Genomic DNA, 17,130 nt, shown 5'->3' with positions numbered 1-17,130 from the left:
CTGCTCAAGGCATCACTGAGGTGTCTAGCAGGGAGCTGGGGACTGCATTGTGGCTGTATCTGCCAGAATTTGCCCTCAGTAAGCATCAGTGAAAGAGACTTGAGTGGAAAATGATGGAGTCTATAAGCCCCAGAAAAATAGAGGAGGAACCAAAAGGAGAAGGAATGGACTGACTCCAAGAAACAATTCACAGCAATAACGGAGGCAGGAATGAGGGGTCAGGGATTGAAGTTAAGTGTCTGTATGTATGTGCATATATATACGGGAGGAGAGGTTTCCTGACAGAAATTACAGTAAGATTCCTGCTCATGAAAGGCAGAATAACGAAAGGAGCTGCCAAAACCAGCAGCAGTAAAGAACAGATCATATACATCATTAAGAAAGGACCCAGGATGATACTGGAGCTGCTGTGAGTCAGTTGGCAGGGGAATGGTGAGTGAGCATGAGGACAGATAGGGCAAGATGCCGGCAGATAGTAGGTAGAGGAGCGGGGGTTACAGCTAGATCTCTTGACCTGGTGCTGGTTGGTGGCCACAGAGCCCGTTACATTTGCATCTCAGACTGGGTGTGAGTGGAAAGTAATTTCTTCTACTGTGGGAGTGAATGATGCATCCATAATCTCATAATGAGAGGGGCCTTGGACAAGGGCCTGTAGGGCCAGGCCAAGGGGAATGGCTTTAACCTGCCAGAGGGGAGACTGAGATGAGCTCTTAGGCAGAAGCTTTTCCCTGTGAGGGTGCTGAGGTGCTGGCACAGGGTGCCCAGAGAAGCTGTGGCTGCCCCATCCCTGGCAGTGTTCAAGGCCAGGTTGGACACAGGGGCTTGGAGCAAGCTGCTCTAGTGGAAGGTGTCCCTGCCTGTGGCAGGGGTTGGAACTGGATGAGCTTTAAGGTCCCTTCCAACCCAAACCAGTCTGGGATTCTGTGATTTTATGAAAATGGGAGGCAGGAATTTTACCTGCATGTTGCAAAGACCAGGGATAAATTGGAGCCCACAGATTTTACTGTAGCTCTGACAACTGTCAGATACTGAAGCATGTGTTTGCAGGATCCCAGCTGGAGCATGACAATTTTATGTCCAGAACTGTTCCTGTTTGAAGAAATATTAAGCTTTGAGTGGTTCTGATGACCAGCAAGTTCCAGAGGGTATCTATGACAGTCTACACCCCCTGAAGAGCAGACTTGTCCATACTGACAGGAGACTGACCATTAGCACTGATAATGCAGTTGGTGTAGAAAAAACCCAGCCAAACCAACTACAAAAAGAGCCTCCTCTAGCAGAGGACTCTTGCCAGCAGCAATATAGATGCAGTCTCCTTTAGCACAGCAGCTAACAAGGTGCGAGGAGCATGGGTGAAGCAGCTAACAAGAGGATTCCCACACCCAGCCACAGCTTCAGCCCAGCCTTTTTGCAGGAAAAGGTACTTGTTGAGACTTGTCATCCTGCAGTGACAGTGAAGGCAGCAAGGGAAGAACAGAAAGCACTGCTGGCCATTAGGAAGCAGGACTGAGCTCTCAGGATCAACCTGCCCCAGGCTGAATGCTCAGAATTTAAGGTCCTTTCCAACCCTAGCCATTCTTATTCTAACTGCAAAGGCAGCTTGGTCAGCCCTGTCGGTCCCTACCTAACAGTAGGTCAGGGCAGATGACTCTAATCTAGCCTTGAAATCAATGGGTTTCTGAACAGCAACAGCATTTGCTATTACCATTACAGCTTCCTGGGCTTTCTGTACATACTGAGGCCAGATTGCTTGAATGGAAGAAAGCAAACAGGCTAATGAGTTGTTCTGAGTTGTTAAATGCAGGGTAGCAGCAGGCAGAGTGACTTGTATGTGTCGCCAATGTCATAATGTTTGGCAGTTACCCAGACAACCCATGGAGGGGGCTGTCAGATGAAAGCACTTATTTTGGACACCCTGAGGTTATGTTTTAGTCCAAACCCCAAACTGCAGCTCTCTGGGTAAAGGCTTCTTTCTACAGTGGCTATTTCTGTTATTATTATTTTACAAAGCACTTGCCATAAATAAAATACCCCATTTTGGGGAAAACATTAAGGTGTGAGGATCACAAACCAGGAATTTGGAGTCATGCTGATGAATTCAATCTTCCCCATGTTTTATGTGCTTTCTGAAAGGAATTGCTGAGGTGATGGGAGGTACTGAGTTGGCTGCCTTGCCTTCGGTGATGCTGTCTCAAAATCAGTGTGGGTGATGGCAGGGGCTTTGGAACTAGATGATCTTAAGGTCCTTTCCAACTCTAGGTATTCTATGATTCTATGACAGGCAAGTTTTCAACTGCCTCACCAGCAGTACAGTCCTGGGATGTGGGGTTCAACTTTTAAATTGGGTCCTAATCTGGTATATATACAGTAAGGCAGAGAACTTGCATACACAGCATCAAATATTTCCTAGGCATCTTCCATCTACATGTTCTGATATCAGCACTTTTTTGCACCCCAGAAGTAGAGTTGTTTCTCCTCTCTTTCTATGACCATAGACTGGTTTGTGTTGGAAGGGACCTTAAAGCTCCTCCAGCTCCAACCCCTGCCACGGGCAGGGACACCTTCCACTAGAGCAGCTTGCTCCAAGCCCCTGTGTCCAACCTGCCCTTGAACACTGCCAGGGATGGGGCAGCCACAGCTTCTCTGGGCACCCTGGGCCAGCGCCTCAGCACCCTCACAGGGAAGAGCTTCTGCCTAAGAGCTCATCTCAGTCTCCCCTCTGGCAGGTTAAAGCCATTCCCCTTGGCCTGTCCCTACAGGCCCTTGTCCCAAGCCCCTCTCCACCTTTCCTGCAGCCCCTTTAGGCACTGGAGCTGCTCTAAGGTCTCCCCTTCAGGAGCCTTCTCTTCTCCAGGCTGACCCAGCCCAGCTCTCTCAGCCTGGCTCCAGAGCAGAGCTGCTCCAGCCCTCGCAGCATCTCCATGGCCTCCTCTGCACTCGCTCCAACAGCTCCACGTCCCTCTTGTGCTGCTGCCCCAGAGCTGGATCAGGGCTGCAGGGGGGTGACCAGAGCTCATCACATACTACACGTTTACCCGTTTTTGTTTCCTACCCACCTGTTTGCACTGCTGCCTGCAGCTTACAAAGGTTTTATTCTCCTGCTTCCTGTGCCAATCTGTCTCACACTTGGGAATTACTGGGAAGTAAAAAAATACTCATAATACTAAAAGAATCCCGCAGCTCTTCAGACTAATCCTTCGTGAGCACAACTGATCACAAAATAGACATCAAGCTTTGGAAAGCCACATGCATTTATTCCACGTGCCATTGCTGTGCACAGTCACCCCCAAAGCATTTCACAGCCCTTTATGGGAGACTTGAGATCCTTAGGAAAAGAGTGGGAAGCACAGGATATTCAGTTGACTGAAATGGATTGTATGCATCAAGAAAGACCTAGAAGTGCCTGTAAAGGGTGGTGTAACCAATGATGACATGCTCAAATGAAGGCTCTAGGAGGGAGCTGGCAGGTCTTCCATCCACCTGCATAATCCAATTGCCCCTGAGAACTGTTCTCTCTGCTACACTTTTCTCCTCTGTTAAATGGGCATCTTCAGGGTAACCTGGAACAAGGCATAACGTAGATGTAACATCTTCTATAGGATTTGAGGTGCAGGAAGACATCTCTCCATCTCCCCTTGAGCCATTCCCTATTCACGCTACAGCTCAAAGAAACACCTATTTGTCAGAGGCCCCCAGAATTTCCCTTTTCCCAGTCAACTTGAACAGAAAGGTTGTTTCTTAAAAAAAAAATAAAGAAGAATTAAAAAAGAAGAGAGAAGTAATTCCTGTGTGCAATAAAAAGATACACTATCTGCTGAATGAAATATAAAGGCTTCACAGCAGCTGTCTCCTGAGTTTGCATTTACTGCTGCTCCTGATTGGAAGGCTTGATAAAGATAATGGGATTTCTTACCTCCCTCCCCCTCTTCTCCATAAGGTGGGAGTGTAACAAATTGGATTGGAGAATGTCTTCCCTTTGTGCCGGCTCGCACAGGAGCGTGCAGATCTGATGGCAGAGGGGACAGGGTGCTGCCAGTGAGGATGAAGCTAACAGCTCTTCACTTAGTGCTGTGAATATGGATGGCAGGGTCACCTTTTCCTCCTTCCCACCCTCCCTTCCCATTCCCTTGCTCCCATTTCCATGCAGATGGGTGTGTGACCGCCTCAGCTGGCTCTCATGGGGAAGGGGAGCGTGCAGTGCTCCTATGAGAGCAGGGGGACTGCAGCTGGAGGTCCTTTCCCTGCCATTGCTCAGATGCATGAAGAAGTGATTTGTATTTGATCAAGGAAAACCAAGGCCAGATGCTTGGAAACTGCCCTGCAGGGTGTTTTCCTCCTTGTCTTGCTTAGGAGCGGGTCTTGTGTGGGGTCAGACCAACCCTTCCTATTCCATATGTGGTTGGGGTTGGCAATCCCCTGTGTCTGTGCAGGAGCACAAAGGGTTGCAAGGGACATCCCATGATGTTCCCAGCTCCCTTGGAACAGAGGGAAAGCTTCAGCTGCTCTGAGGACCTTGTCCAGCCCTTGAATACAACACATAAAGCACAGAATGAGGAAAGCTGGATGCAACACTGAGGACCTGTGCATCCCTCCCAGAACACTATGTGAGTGTGTGTGTTTCTCCCCAAAGATGAGTCAGGAGAAAGGAGGATGATAGGAACATGAAGAGCCCTGAAGGAGAGAGGTCAAAGAGACACAGTCCCCATGAGGAAGGCACATAAGAGACACACTCTGTGGCTTTGGCACTCTGTGGGGTACTTTAGAAGATCACTGGTCCCCAGCCCAGCCCAAATTTCATCATTTTATGCTGTCCCAAGCAATAGCTAGGAACAGATAGCTTCCAAGAATCTTGTCCAGGTGGCAATGAACAGACAGCATCATCCTCAGACATCACAATGTGAGGATCTAAGAAGGAAAGGAAAGGCAACTCAGGATCAGTGCTTAGCCAGCATAACCTTTGCATACTCTCTATTTCCAGCCAAAGTAACACCCAGCAATAAACAGCAGCTGACCTCTTCCTGCTGATTGAAGTGAATTATAAAGGCAAGGGTGGCTTTCCCAATGCATTTTAATTGTGTAATAAGAAAACTGCTGAAACCAAAAGAAATTTGCAACTGTCCTTGCATTTTTTATATGAGGAGAAATAAGCTTGGATAATGGAGGCAGGTGATGCCTCCATATCCAGGAGTCCATTCTAACTGACTCCCACAGATGAACAGACCTTCTGCTTTGGCTCTGACTAATGTGTATGTGGTTGGATCACTGTGAGTGAGACATGACAACCAAAAAGATAGCTTTGGATGCTTCAGATTATCTGTGGTTAAGCCACAGCTTTCTCTGGTGTCACCAAGTGGTATGACATTTGTGTTCCTTGCTGTGAGTCCTCTGTGGTGGAAGCTGTGGCTCTCCTCCACATGGAGATTTCAGCAAGAGGTGGTACCCTGGGAAGTGTTGGGGTGCTCCAGAGCTGCAGAAGGAAGAAGCATTCGTCATTTCAAGGTGGAGACTAGAGAACTGGATGTGGTCAGAAACTGGACCTCTTCTGCCTAGGGGCATGGTGCTGAAGGCTGGTGGAGATTAGATGCTCTGTGGAGCACAGTGTTGGTTCTGTCTCTGTCTCTTCTCCCCATTGTGCCTCTACTGTGCCCAAAGCTAAGGGCTTCTTGCTCTCCATCACTTCTGGATTTGAGTAGAAAGAATACTGTTGATAATTATGGTGCTAAAGCACTAGGCCTTGCTCTGTTCAGCATTGCCAACGGATCAACAACTCTGGTTGTTGTTTTATTTGTCTGTAAAGAGCTCCCCACTGCGTGCTGCTGTGCCCTAGCCTTGACCTCTTATGTCTATAAGCAACTGCTCTGTTCTGATCTCTGTACGGTGCCACTCTTTGAAGGGGTAGGTGTTTTCCTGTGCAAAAGTTTCCTTGTGATTGCAATATCATTTTGTCCAGGGTAAAGGAACAAGCCTGGAAAAGGATTTGACTCTGAACTTTGCCATATGGCTGTGGGTTTTGCATGCTTTCCTGAACGATCTTCCTGAACGTCTAATGGTTCATCTGCCTTCCCTTTCCCTCTGCAAACAGGGCTCTGGGCATTCCTATGTTTTATGTGAGGCACCTGGAAGAGTGTAAAGGCAATGACTGACATACTGCTACATGCAGCCTTCACGTGTGTTTACATGGGCACAGGGATGACCAGGGCTCCATCCCCTATCACAGAGGCTTTGCACACCAGAGTTCAATGTCCCTGTTCTCCTTTCAGAGTGGCGGCAAGCAAGCGGGGCAAGGATGATCCTTCAGGATGAAGACATCACAACCAAGATAGAGAATGACTGGAAGAGACTCAACACACTGGCACACTATCAGGTAACTGTGAGAAAGATGGATGGAAAGTAGATTCTCTAAGAATATTGAAAGAAGGGCAAAGCATTATTGTCTAAGATGCAGAGATAAACAGTGGTTGAATGGGCAATAACCGGGCAGAGCTCCTGCATTGAGTACATCTGTCCTGCTCCACTGACCCTGTAGTAATTACCCTTCACAACGTTAGAGATAGCCCTAAGGGAAGAAAAAGCTCTCTGTCTCAAAGGAGGAGCATCCCTGGTGAGTGAAGGATGTGAAGAGGAGATGTTGTCATGAGGACAACACGAGTTAACATTTCTCATGCAGACAAACAGAACTCAAGCTCTTCCATCCCCCTTTTTCCAGTGCATCACAGGCCATGTAATGCTGGCAGAGTTCAGAAGGATGGAAGAGAGAAAAATGGAAGGGAAGGAGGTGTAGTGTCTAGAAGAAGGAGGAAGAAAGCAGCATGACTGGAGCCCATGGTGCAGTGGAGTTGTCACTGACCTAGGAACCATTGATTTCAATCCTTGCCCTGGTCTATGTGTCCTGCCTTAGGATAGGGCTTCCCTTTGTGTCTGCATAGAATCACAGAATCATAGAATAGTTAGGATTGGAAAGGACCTTAAGATCATACAGTTCCAACCCCCTGCCATGGGCAGGGACACCTCACACTAAACCATGTCATCCAAGGCTCTGTCCAACCTGGCCTTGACCACTGCCAGGGATGGAGCATTCACCACTTTTTTGGGCACCCTGTGCCAGTGCCTCAGCACCCTCACAGTAAAGAACTTCTTCCTTAGATCTAACCTGAACTTCCCCTGGTTTAGTTTGAACCCATCACCCGTTGTCCTATCACTACAGTCCCTGATGAAGACTCCCTTCAGAACCGTAAGAGAGGGCTAAAGATGTCCAAAAATATCTTACACAAGTGGTAGATCTAATGAATAATGGGGTTTTGGTCAAAAGCTCCCCCTATTCCTCCTCTCCTTGCCAAAAAAAAACAGACCAAGAAAAAGGCACCTCATTAATTTTAATCCAATGCTGACAATTGTGTCATTTCCTCAATCCTCAGCAATCCATGGGCCATAACAAGATTGGTTTTCTCTTTAAGGGCTGACCTAAGGAGGCAGCAAGCAATGATTTCAAAAGGGAACAGAACTTTTCACTTCAGGTTGACTACAGCATTGCTGGCTGACCCCAAACGCTGTTTTCCAGGGGGAACAGGGATTCTTTCTACTTTATTTCACCAGCAAACCAGGCATGATTTTCTTTCCCTTCCATGGTTTTTCCAGTTGTTCTCTTCAGGCAACAAACTCCGAGCTGTATGGATGACCTGGGACAGAACAGATCCTTAGCTGCTAGGTATTGAGTTCTATATTGCTTTTCCTGGCTGTCCTGAGGGCAGATATGGAGCATGCTAGGACAGACACTGATCTTCCTCTTGCCTCAGTTTCCCTATCTGTAGTGTGGGGTTCATACTACAAAGAGGCAATGATTGCCATCCCTGATTGCTGAGGGGCTATTTAATTAGCCTCTGCAGTGCTTTGAAGATGAAGAAATCTTTGCAAGTGCTAATTATTATTATTACACAGACAAGAGTTCGATGTTGTTAGCACAGGGTTTTTTTTTCACCAATCTCCTTTTTATGATGTCTTATTTATCACAGATATTCCTGATACGACTCCACTGAGCCACTGCCTTGTTAACATTTCTCATACAGGACCCACATGAATTGCCTAGCTGTAGAAATGGAAAGTCTGGCTGGTTTCAGGAGACTCGGTTGTGTGTTCAAACACTGTCCCAAAACAGAATCATAGAATCAGACAGGTTGGAAAAGCCCTTTAAGCTCATCCAGTCCAACCTTACCCCCGCACTGCCAAGGCCACCACTGCCCCATGGCACTGAGGCCTCGTCTCCACACTGTGTGAACACTTGCAGGGACGGTGACTGCAGCCCTGCCCTGGGCAGCCTGTTCCAATGCCCGAGCACCCTCTGGGGAAGGAATTGTTCCTCAGCTCCATCTAAACCTGCCCTGGTGCAGCTTGAGGCCGTTTCCTCTTGTCCCATCCCTTGTTCCTTGGGAGCAGAGCCCAGCCCCTCCTGGCTCCATCCTCCTCTCAGGCACTTGGAGGGAGCCTTCAGGTCCCCCTTGAGCCTTCTCTTCTCCACACTGAACCCCCCAGGTCCCTCAGCCGTTCCTCATCAGCCTGTTCCAATGCCTGATCATAGGAGGAGGTCCCATACAGCCATAGGGAGGGAATGTCCTGTGTAAGATAGAAGGGTGGAAGGTCCACCTCAGCCTGCTGGGGTTTCATTTTAAAGGACAGGAGGAGGACATAGAGTCTTTGCAGGCTGCTCCCTTATAAGACAGGAGAATGGATGCTGGGGGTGAGCGGCTGGCACGGGCCACAGCCCTGGCTCTGCTCCATCTCCACTGGGGAGGTTTCTGACCCAGGGGCTCTGCCTCCATGATGACAACATTGCACTGTCTGAGACCCTTTGATACAGCAAAAAGAAGGAAGCTCTGGTAGTCACTTCAGTCCAGCAGTGCATTTGTCACTGTGCACTCAGAGGTTGACATGATCAGTCAAAGTGGGAAATGTAGATCTCCATTTCTGAGCTAGGTGCCTCTGCCTGCAGCCGAGGTGGAAGACATAGAGAATTACACATCAGTTTTATCATCCCATAAGGGACAGCCCATTCTTGGTGTTTGAAACAGCTCAGATGATTTTATTCTTCCCATGATCCTGCTCTGCATAAGAGCTTCCTTGTGAAGAACCTACTGTCTGCTTTACTGAGGTTAATGCAGAGACTCACTCTGTCATCACTGGGCTTTAAATCAGGGCCTGAGTCTTCTTTGTCATCACTTGTCCTATTGCCCAAGTACAGGCTTCTAGGTGGTGTAACAGGAGATTTTGTTCCTTTTTTTGTTGGTAGACACCCTGAAGAAAGCATTTAAAACTTTGGGCCAAAGCTACTGTGCTGCCTATGGTGGCACTGATTTACTGCTCAGTTCCTGCTGTTTGAATTCCTGCTGTCCTCAGCATGCTCCTCAGCCAGTTTTCAGAAGCTTGCTGTCAAAGTCCCTATTTCTCTACAGGTGCCAGATGGATCTGTGGTAGCTTTAGTCTCCAAGCAAGTCACTGCCTACAATGCAGTCAACAACTCCACAGTCTCTCGGACATCAGCCAGCAAGTATGGTAAGGCTTTGTGTGCTGATACAGCTTGAAAGAGCACTGGACAAGAGATCCCAAACATCATGGTGGTTACAAGACACTGAGCACCAGCAGAGAGAATGATAGGCAGATGACTAGTTGATAAAGTTGCTTGAGAATAGCAGGAGAGGACTTTGCCTTCTAAAACTTCAGCATCTGATCCAAGCTGTTAGTCAAAGTGTTTGGATTGCTCTTGGGGACGCTTCTCCTCCCTCATTAAAGAAACAAGGAGCCTAGGTAGTTATCTGTCTACGTTCTGGGTCACTGAATCTCACTCTTAGACTTTCCATAGGGAGGGGCAAGAGAGAAACATAGCACACTATGGGCTCAGTTGTTCCAGCGGGTAGAGCCCTTGGAGCATGGCCTGTTTTGAAGATGAATACGTGACACAGATGAACAACAACAATCTACATAGGACATAGCCTTTCTACAGTTGTATCTCAGTGTGGGTGTGGTGTGTCCCAAGGGAATCTCACCTGGAATAATGATAAAAATGTCTTACTGATGTCTTATATCACAATATATCAAGGCAGTGGGTTGTTGTTCCCGTTTTACCCATGAGATAACTGAGAATGAAGCAGCTGTGAAATAGAGAACAGGTAGAAATTCTTCTGTAGAGACAGAGACCTGAGTCTCACCCACACCATCGCACACCTTTCTCCCCTGTGCTAGAATTCCAGCCAGGATGTGTCTCACATGGTGATACCAGATGGCAAAGCAAAATGTCTCTTAATATGCAACCACAGTTCTGCAAAACCACCCTCCAACCTGCGTGGAGCTGTCATATCAGTTTATTATTACCATTTAATTTATGAAAGCACCTCCAATCCTCCTTACTCCCTTTAGCCTGAGGAAAAGCATGGCTACTCAATGTCCAGAGGAGCCCCCTTCCTCTTCCTCCAAGGACATAAGCAGTCCACCAGACCTTATTAATATTCATCCTTTTGCCATGCTGTTGCAATTACTGAAAGACACGGTGACCTTTCAAAAGGAAGACCTGAGGGGGGTTAATTTCTCTTGGATTTCCTTAATTCTTCTGCCATTTGATTCTTCAGGAGGAGGGAGTGGGGAAGAGTGCGGAAGAGTGCAGGGGGAGGAGAAGATGCAGTGGGTCAGAAGTGATTGTTAATTGCAATTAAGAAAACAGGATCCAGAGAGGAAAAAGGATATTCCATCTGATAATTAGTATGGAGAGATTGGTAATGCATTAATGAGACTGATTCAGATCTTGCTCCAGGAAGGTGCAATACTCTTCTGTTAATTATGGTTGGGAAAGACTCTACCTGCAGCATTGCTGGAAGATCAGGGAGAAGGAAATGCTCCGTGCCATCACCCATAGGCAAAGGGAGATAAAATTTGGAGGCTAAAGGTGTCCTTGGAGAGGAAATTTGTATGAGTCTACCTGAGGTTCTGGTTTTCTTCCTGTCAACACAAGATTTTGGAGCAGGGAGTGAAGAGGGTGGATTTGGATTTATGGTTATGGAGAAGTTATGGATTGCTTTAATGCCAAAGGAGGGAGTGGAGGTAGCTCCTACTAAGTCTGGGTATGGGGAGCTATGCAACAGGTCACGTTAGCTACATCAATATTACTATGCATAAAGTCCATGGCCTGTTTTCTAGCCATAATGCCAATCAACATAGCATGGTATAGCTATTGTCCATACCACTAAGCACTTGGTAGAACAAGTGGTGTTTATACCACTGGTAAAGCACTTGGTAAACCAAGTGGTATTTAGCCATACTGGTTACTATGAGTGCCCAGTACTATCCCCTGACCAAGTCCTGGGCAGTGTCTGACACTTATAGTCCTGGTTGTCCGAGGTCAAAGCTTCACCAGGAAGTGTGATAAGAGCACAGGCAATTGAAAGTAAGTGTTTGAGCCTTGCTTAATGTAATAGCGTAGACACTTATATCACATCTGGCTTGGCTGACATCCCTTGTCTTTGCTCAGCAAATCAGTCATAAGATAAAGCTTTGATAATAATGAAGCATTGCCCATACAGCTGCTTGGGGGACTTCTCCATCTCACATTATAGCTGCACCAGGAGACACACCCCTGTTGCCTAATGTTATGAATTGGTTGGTGAAAATGTATTTAATGCTATAATGGAAATGCAGAGCTTGTGAGAGCAGGGACATTGCTGTACTAGATACAGCTTTCCCACTTTGGAGACCTGAACTAGCATCTCCCCAGGGTGAGATGTTAGTTCAGGTCTCCAAATCACTCACCAGCTGTGACTGTCTCAGCCCCACAGCAACATGTGTATGAGCATCCACTCCATATACTGAATGGGAGAGGCACCTCCTACCAAACCCAGACAGAAGAAGTCCTCTTCTTGCCTGTCTGATGGAAACCTTCTACTATGTGGCATGTCATCAACATACTTCCTTGGTGGAACCTGTTAATCCCAATTCTAGTGCTACTAGGGCTGACACATGTGCATTTCTCCTTGCAGAAAACATGATCCGGTACACAGGCAGCCCAGACAGCCTCCGTTCCCGCACACCCATGATTACCCCTGACCTTGAGAGTGGAGTCAAGATGTGGCACTTGGTGAAGAACCATGAACACGGTGACCAAAAAGAGGGTGACCGGGGCAGCAAGATGGTTTCCGAGATCTACTTGACGAGACTACTTGCCACCAAGGTAAATGGGGAGGACAGGGAAGAGGGTGGGAAATGTTGTTTTAAAGGCTGCAGTGGAAATTCTTGCCTGTGAGAAATGAGAGGCTGCTCAAAGGATGCTGAAGGGGAATAAAAAGAGAAGAGCAGAAGGAAAATAGAGCAAGAGGAGTGCTTCATGTAGTAGTTTTGTGGCATAAACCCTTATTCCTCACCTTTCCTTCGGCCTGTAAAGATCCTTGTGCTGATGAATTGGCAGGGGATTAAACTGACCATGATGGAACTAATAGATAGCCAGCTCCAAGGAGAGAAAGCAGAGTCAAATGCTCATCCCCACTGCAACATGGAAAACCCAGGGTCTCCAAAGAGAAAATACAGCTTAACTCTGGTAAAGGCAGAGCAGGGACATCCTGAACAGAATCTCCTGACACATCTCACACATCAGAGCTGGACCATGGCCAGTCTTTGCAGAGAGGATAAAGACAACATTGGAAGTTGGTAAGATCCCATCTGCTCAATCCACAGTCTCCAAAATGATGGAAAACGGGCTCCTACATGGGTGCAACTGCCTGCCCAAAAATAACTCACTGCCATTCAGCACCACGCTGTCCCTTCCCTAGGAAGGGGATGGCCAGTTGTTGCTGCAACTGGCTTGCTTTGCGATCAACAGAAGATCTCAGGCCTTTTCACCTTCTTCCATCTCTGCCCAAGACTATCCTCCACCTGACTCACCTCTAAAGGGTCTATGGGAGTGTAGGCAAAAGTGGTTGGCCGAGTTTATATTTATTTGCTCTTTTAGATTAGATATTAGAAGAAGTTCTTCCCTGTGAGGGTGCTGAGGCGCTGGCACAGGGTGCCCAGAGAAGCTGTGGCTGCCCCATCCCTGGCAGTGTTCAAGGCCAGGTTGGACACAGGGGCTTGGAGCAAGCTGCTCTAGTGGGAGGTGTCCCTGCCCGTGGCAGGGGTTGGAGCTGGGTGAGCTTTAAGGTCCCTTCCAACCCAAACCAGTCTGGGATTGTATGATTCCACCTTGTGAGTATTGGTCTCCTTATAGAAGCCTGCATTAATGAAGAGGCAAGAGCCTTCTTTTGCACTAAAGCAGGGACTAGGGCAGGTCAGGAGGAAGACAGACTCCCTGTGAAGTTCTGCTGTCCTCTTACAGCACAAAACATCTCTGTGCCCAAATCTCTCTAACATAGTAGTTACCTCAATGCATCCCACAAGTGGAAACTGCAGGGCAGCTGTGGCTCAGGTGTGCCTGATCACAGTGTTATTTCACCCTGTTCTGAACGGGGTTAAACCAAGCAGTGATCAAACAGCCCAATCTTCTCCCTCCTCTCAAGTTTTGACTGTCATAATTTCTTGTCAGGGCACAAACCCAATTTCATGTGCCCATGCAATCTCTATCTGAGTTTCCCCATCTCCATCACATGCCTAAGCCCTATCGTACAGTTTTACCTGCACATTTGTTCCTCATTTCGCCTCTGATGTCTGACTCTCCCTGCAGTCTCACTCAGTCTGTCTTCATTGCAATAGGATTTGGAGATTAAGTGCCTGGTACATGCCCATCTCCCTGGCATCAAGCTGCACAACATAAAAGCAAATGGTGCTCCCCAGGGCTCAGGCCCCAGCTGGTGGAAACCAGCAGGCACTGGACCGTGCTGATTTACACTGTCTGGGGATACAGCCCTTACCCCACCACTGAATCATTTTTGCTTTCCAGATCACAAACTCAACACTTGGGGGGGGGAATTTGGTTAAGATGTTTTTGTGGAGATGGCAGGAAAGCAGCTGTGAAACAGGCACAACAACAGAGACAGTGGAAAGGCTGAGGGTTTATTGTATCCTCTCTTGGGCTGAGCAATTTTCGTGTCTCATCATGACCATTTGAGGGAGGGAAAGAGGGAAGAGAGCGATTGCTGGTAATGCAATCCCAGGGAATACTTAGTTAAACTGACAATGATTTTTATTCTGGTAAATCCCTGACCTCAGAGACCCAGAGTCTCTTGCCTAAAAGCCTCAGAGGCTTTCTTTGTGTTTGTGTGGGTGAGCATGTAAAGAGCTAATTCCCTCCAGAAACTGAACCTAAGGGCAGCTCTTCCATGTCAGACCAACAAGGTTTCCCCTTTGGAGGCCCTTTCTGAGTCAGACATGTGCTGCAGGGCTTTAGTTGCCCTGCAGGAGTTCACACCAGCAAAAGGTACCTCTGGTTGTTTCCCAGAGAATAAATCAAGTGGGGAATCAGCAAGAGACACTGGCTTTCTAATGGAGTATTTGTTAGTGCTGTGTAAACTTGAGCTGCTGTGGTGGAACCTGGTGCTTTGTTTCTTGTAAGGAGAATTCTTTTTTCCTGGGCCTGCAGAGAAAAGGGAAGGTTTTATTTTTGAGAACAGGAAATCTTGCCTATTGTTTGCTGGAGATTTGATTGATTTCTGGGTGTTTTGCAGTTATTTTATGGTTTGTTCATATGTAAATGCTTATGAAGCACTGGTGGTGGAGCAGAGGTTCAAGAATGGGCTAGAGCTCCACATTCAGCAGGGAAAGGCTGCCTAGCCTGGTTCCCCCACCCCGACTAAGACTGCAGCTCATGTGGTTAACACAGACCCTCAACTTCCCCCTTCTCCAAACCCAGTTACCTTCTGGTATTCCAGCTTCTTGCTAATAGTCAGCAGTCCTCAGCAGCTTGTTCAGGTGTCCTCCACCATAGGGATCCTTCTTGCAGAGGAGCATAATACCTCTGCAGTCTCTGCAGTGGACTTTACTGAGGTCTGCAGAGCAGTACCTGATGCATTTGCTCATTGCTTCTATAGTTTGCCTCACTCCAATGCCAATGGGTATTAAAAAATGAGGAGGCTTCTTGGGCTTAAGGTGAAGTTTGTGTTATTTATTATACTACTCACATATAAACCAGCCATCTCTCGCCAGGTACTCTTGTCCCATTTCTCTCAATGACACCTTCTGCTCTGCTCTACAGACATCTGACTTTTATTCCCAGCTTCAGAATTAGCCTTGGAAGAAAGCCAGTATATAAAGTGGCCAGATTTTGTCTCATGCATGCACTAAAGCAATTGAGGATGGGATGCAGAGGAGAGGAAACAAATCAAGGCCTCTCCATCACCATAGACCTGAGATAAGGCAAGGTATCTACCACAGCTCAGCAGGGTACAGGTAGCAACTTGAACTACTACATCTGGCTGCTAAGCAGAAGTAGACATTGTGAAGATGCACGTGCCTGCTTAAGGACATCTGTATTGGAATTTCCAACTCATGCCACATTTGACAGGTATTAGACAGCTCCCACTTTTCAATCACACTTTCTGGGCCTGTTCCACACACATGCTCTGTTTCCAGTGGGGTACCAGAATTCAACATCCTCTTCCCACTTGGCATCTCACGTTCTTTTTCCCTTCCTTCTCCTAACAGGGCACCCTCCAGAAGTTTGTAGACGACCTCTTTGAGACCATCTTCAGCACTGCTCACCGTGGCAGTGCGCTCCCCCTGGCTATCAAATACATGTTTGACTTTCTGGATGAGCAGGCTGACAAGCACAACATCCATGACCCCCACGTGCGGCACACCTGGAAGAGCAATTGGTGAGTGAGACATCCCAGTATAGCCCAGCACCTCATTCTGGACTGGAAGGAGAGTAGAGGGACATGTGGTTTGCAATGTGGTTGCTGCGGGAGCTGAGGAGCCTGGTATAGGGTTCAGAGCACCAGGCTTAGTCTTCCCAAGCTGATGGGGAAGTCAGAAGACCCTAGAATCTAAAGGGTGCTCTCAAGGATCAAATGCTTTTCTAAACAGGTCCCTGCTTGGCCTGGATTACATGGGAATGACAGTATTTATGAGGGACCTTATGGAGAAAATCTAACAGACCCATAGGAATACCTAGGGAAGGATGGGAGAGGATTTTGCACCACTGTCTTCATCTAGACTGTTTGAATTCGAACTATAGTCAGCAGGATGCTTGAGCTGCAGTGTTTGCCTACACAAGGGCAATATCTATATTAAGGTATCCCAGACATCCACAGGGGATGTGGAGCATCCACAGGAGACTTGTACCCTCCTGGGCTGGCAGCTGGAAGCCAGGAGAGCATCTCAAATGGTACTAAGCGCTTAAAGGCTCTGGAGCTGGATGTGAGCAAGTGCCAGTCTGACATCAGCCCCCTGCTCTAGCTGCCAGGCAGCAGCCTCTCTTCATACATGCAATGGGACAGCCTGGAAAAGCCAGGATCAATGGGGAGAAAAGATCTCTGCAGCTCCTCTCTGCTGAGTCTCTGTGTTGGAAAGAGTCCCCTGGGGAATGGCTCCCTCCCCTTCTCCTGTGCAAATACAGGGACTATAAAAGGAACAGCAGAGGAGAGCCGTGGGGCTCCCAGCTCATGCATTTTTAACTTTTACCAGCCATGCTGATGGCAGATCATCCCAGCGCAGTGACATAAAAAAAGAAACCCCATGCACCAAAGAGGCTTTCAACTAATGAAACATTAGCATATTATTAACATTATCTGCAGCACTAATCTGAGCCTGATTGCAGCCACTCAGACTAAATGAGCAGGAGGTTTATTTAAGGGGAGGGAGGGAAAGGCAGTGTGTGTGTGTATGAGGGAAAAGGGGCAGTGTGAAGAAATCTGTTCAATCAGATTAAATTAACTCAAAGTCACATCATGGGCTTCATTATTCCCAGCTAGGGACTTCATCCCTCTCAGCCCCCTCCGTGTCCGTACACACATACATGCACTCTCTGCTTGACCTCACTGCTGTGTTTGCCATCCAAACACCTGCAGAGGTTCTGCATGGTTCATTCATCCACTCATCCCCCAACAGATCATAGAATCACAGAATAGTTTGGGTTGGAAAGGACCTTAAGATCATCCAGTTCCAAGCCCTGCTATGGGCAGGGACACCACACACTAAGCCATGTTGCCCAAGACTCCATCCAACCTGGCC

At 47.6% G+C, this 17,130-nt stretch overlaps 1 protein-coding gene across 3 annotated transcripts in view; it reads left to right on the top strand.

Annotated features, from left to right (window-relative positions):
* The window catches only part of PLXNA4 (plexin A4), a 467,834-nt gene that overhangs the window by 432,706 nt on the left and 17,998 nt on the right, over positions 1-17,130 (top strand). For all 3 annotated transcript variants that reach the window (XM_062634250.1, XM_062634251.1, XM_062634252.1), the window contains exons 26-29: positions 6,261-6,364; positions 9,444-9,543; positions 12,015-12,205; positions 15,604-15,773. In XM_062634250.1, the coding sequence (XP_062490234.1) occupies positions 6,261-6,364; positions 9,444-9,543; positions 12,015-12,205; positions 15,604-15,773 (565 nt within the window). The remainder of the gene's footprint in view (positions 1-6,260; positions 6,365-9,443; positions 9,544-12,014; positions 12,206-15,603; positions 15,774-17,130) is intronic.

Source organism: Pezoporus occidentalis, unplaced genomic scaffold (genome assembly GCF_034315485.1).
Source record: "Pezoporus occidentalis ecotype Australia unplaced genomic scaffold, CSIRO_AGI_Poc_V1 ctg42, whole genome shotgun sequence".
NCBI lineage: Eukaryota > Metazoa > Chordata > Aves > Psittaciformes > Psittacidae > Pezoporus > Pezoporus occidentalis.
Note: the sequence above shows the minus strand (reverse complement) of the source record. Positions and strands in the feature narration are given on the sequence as shown.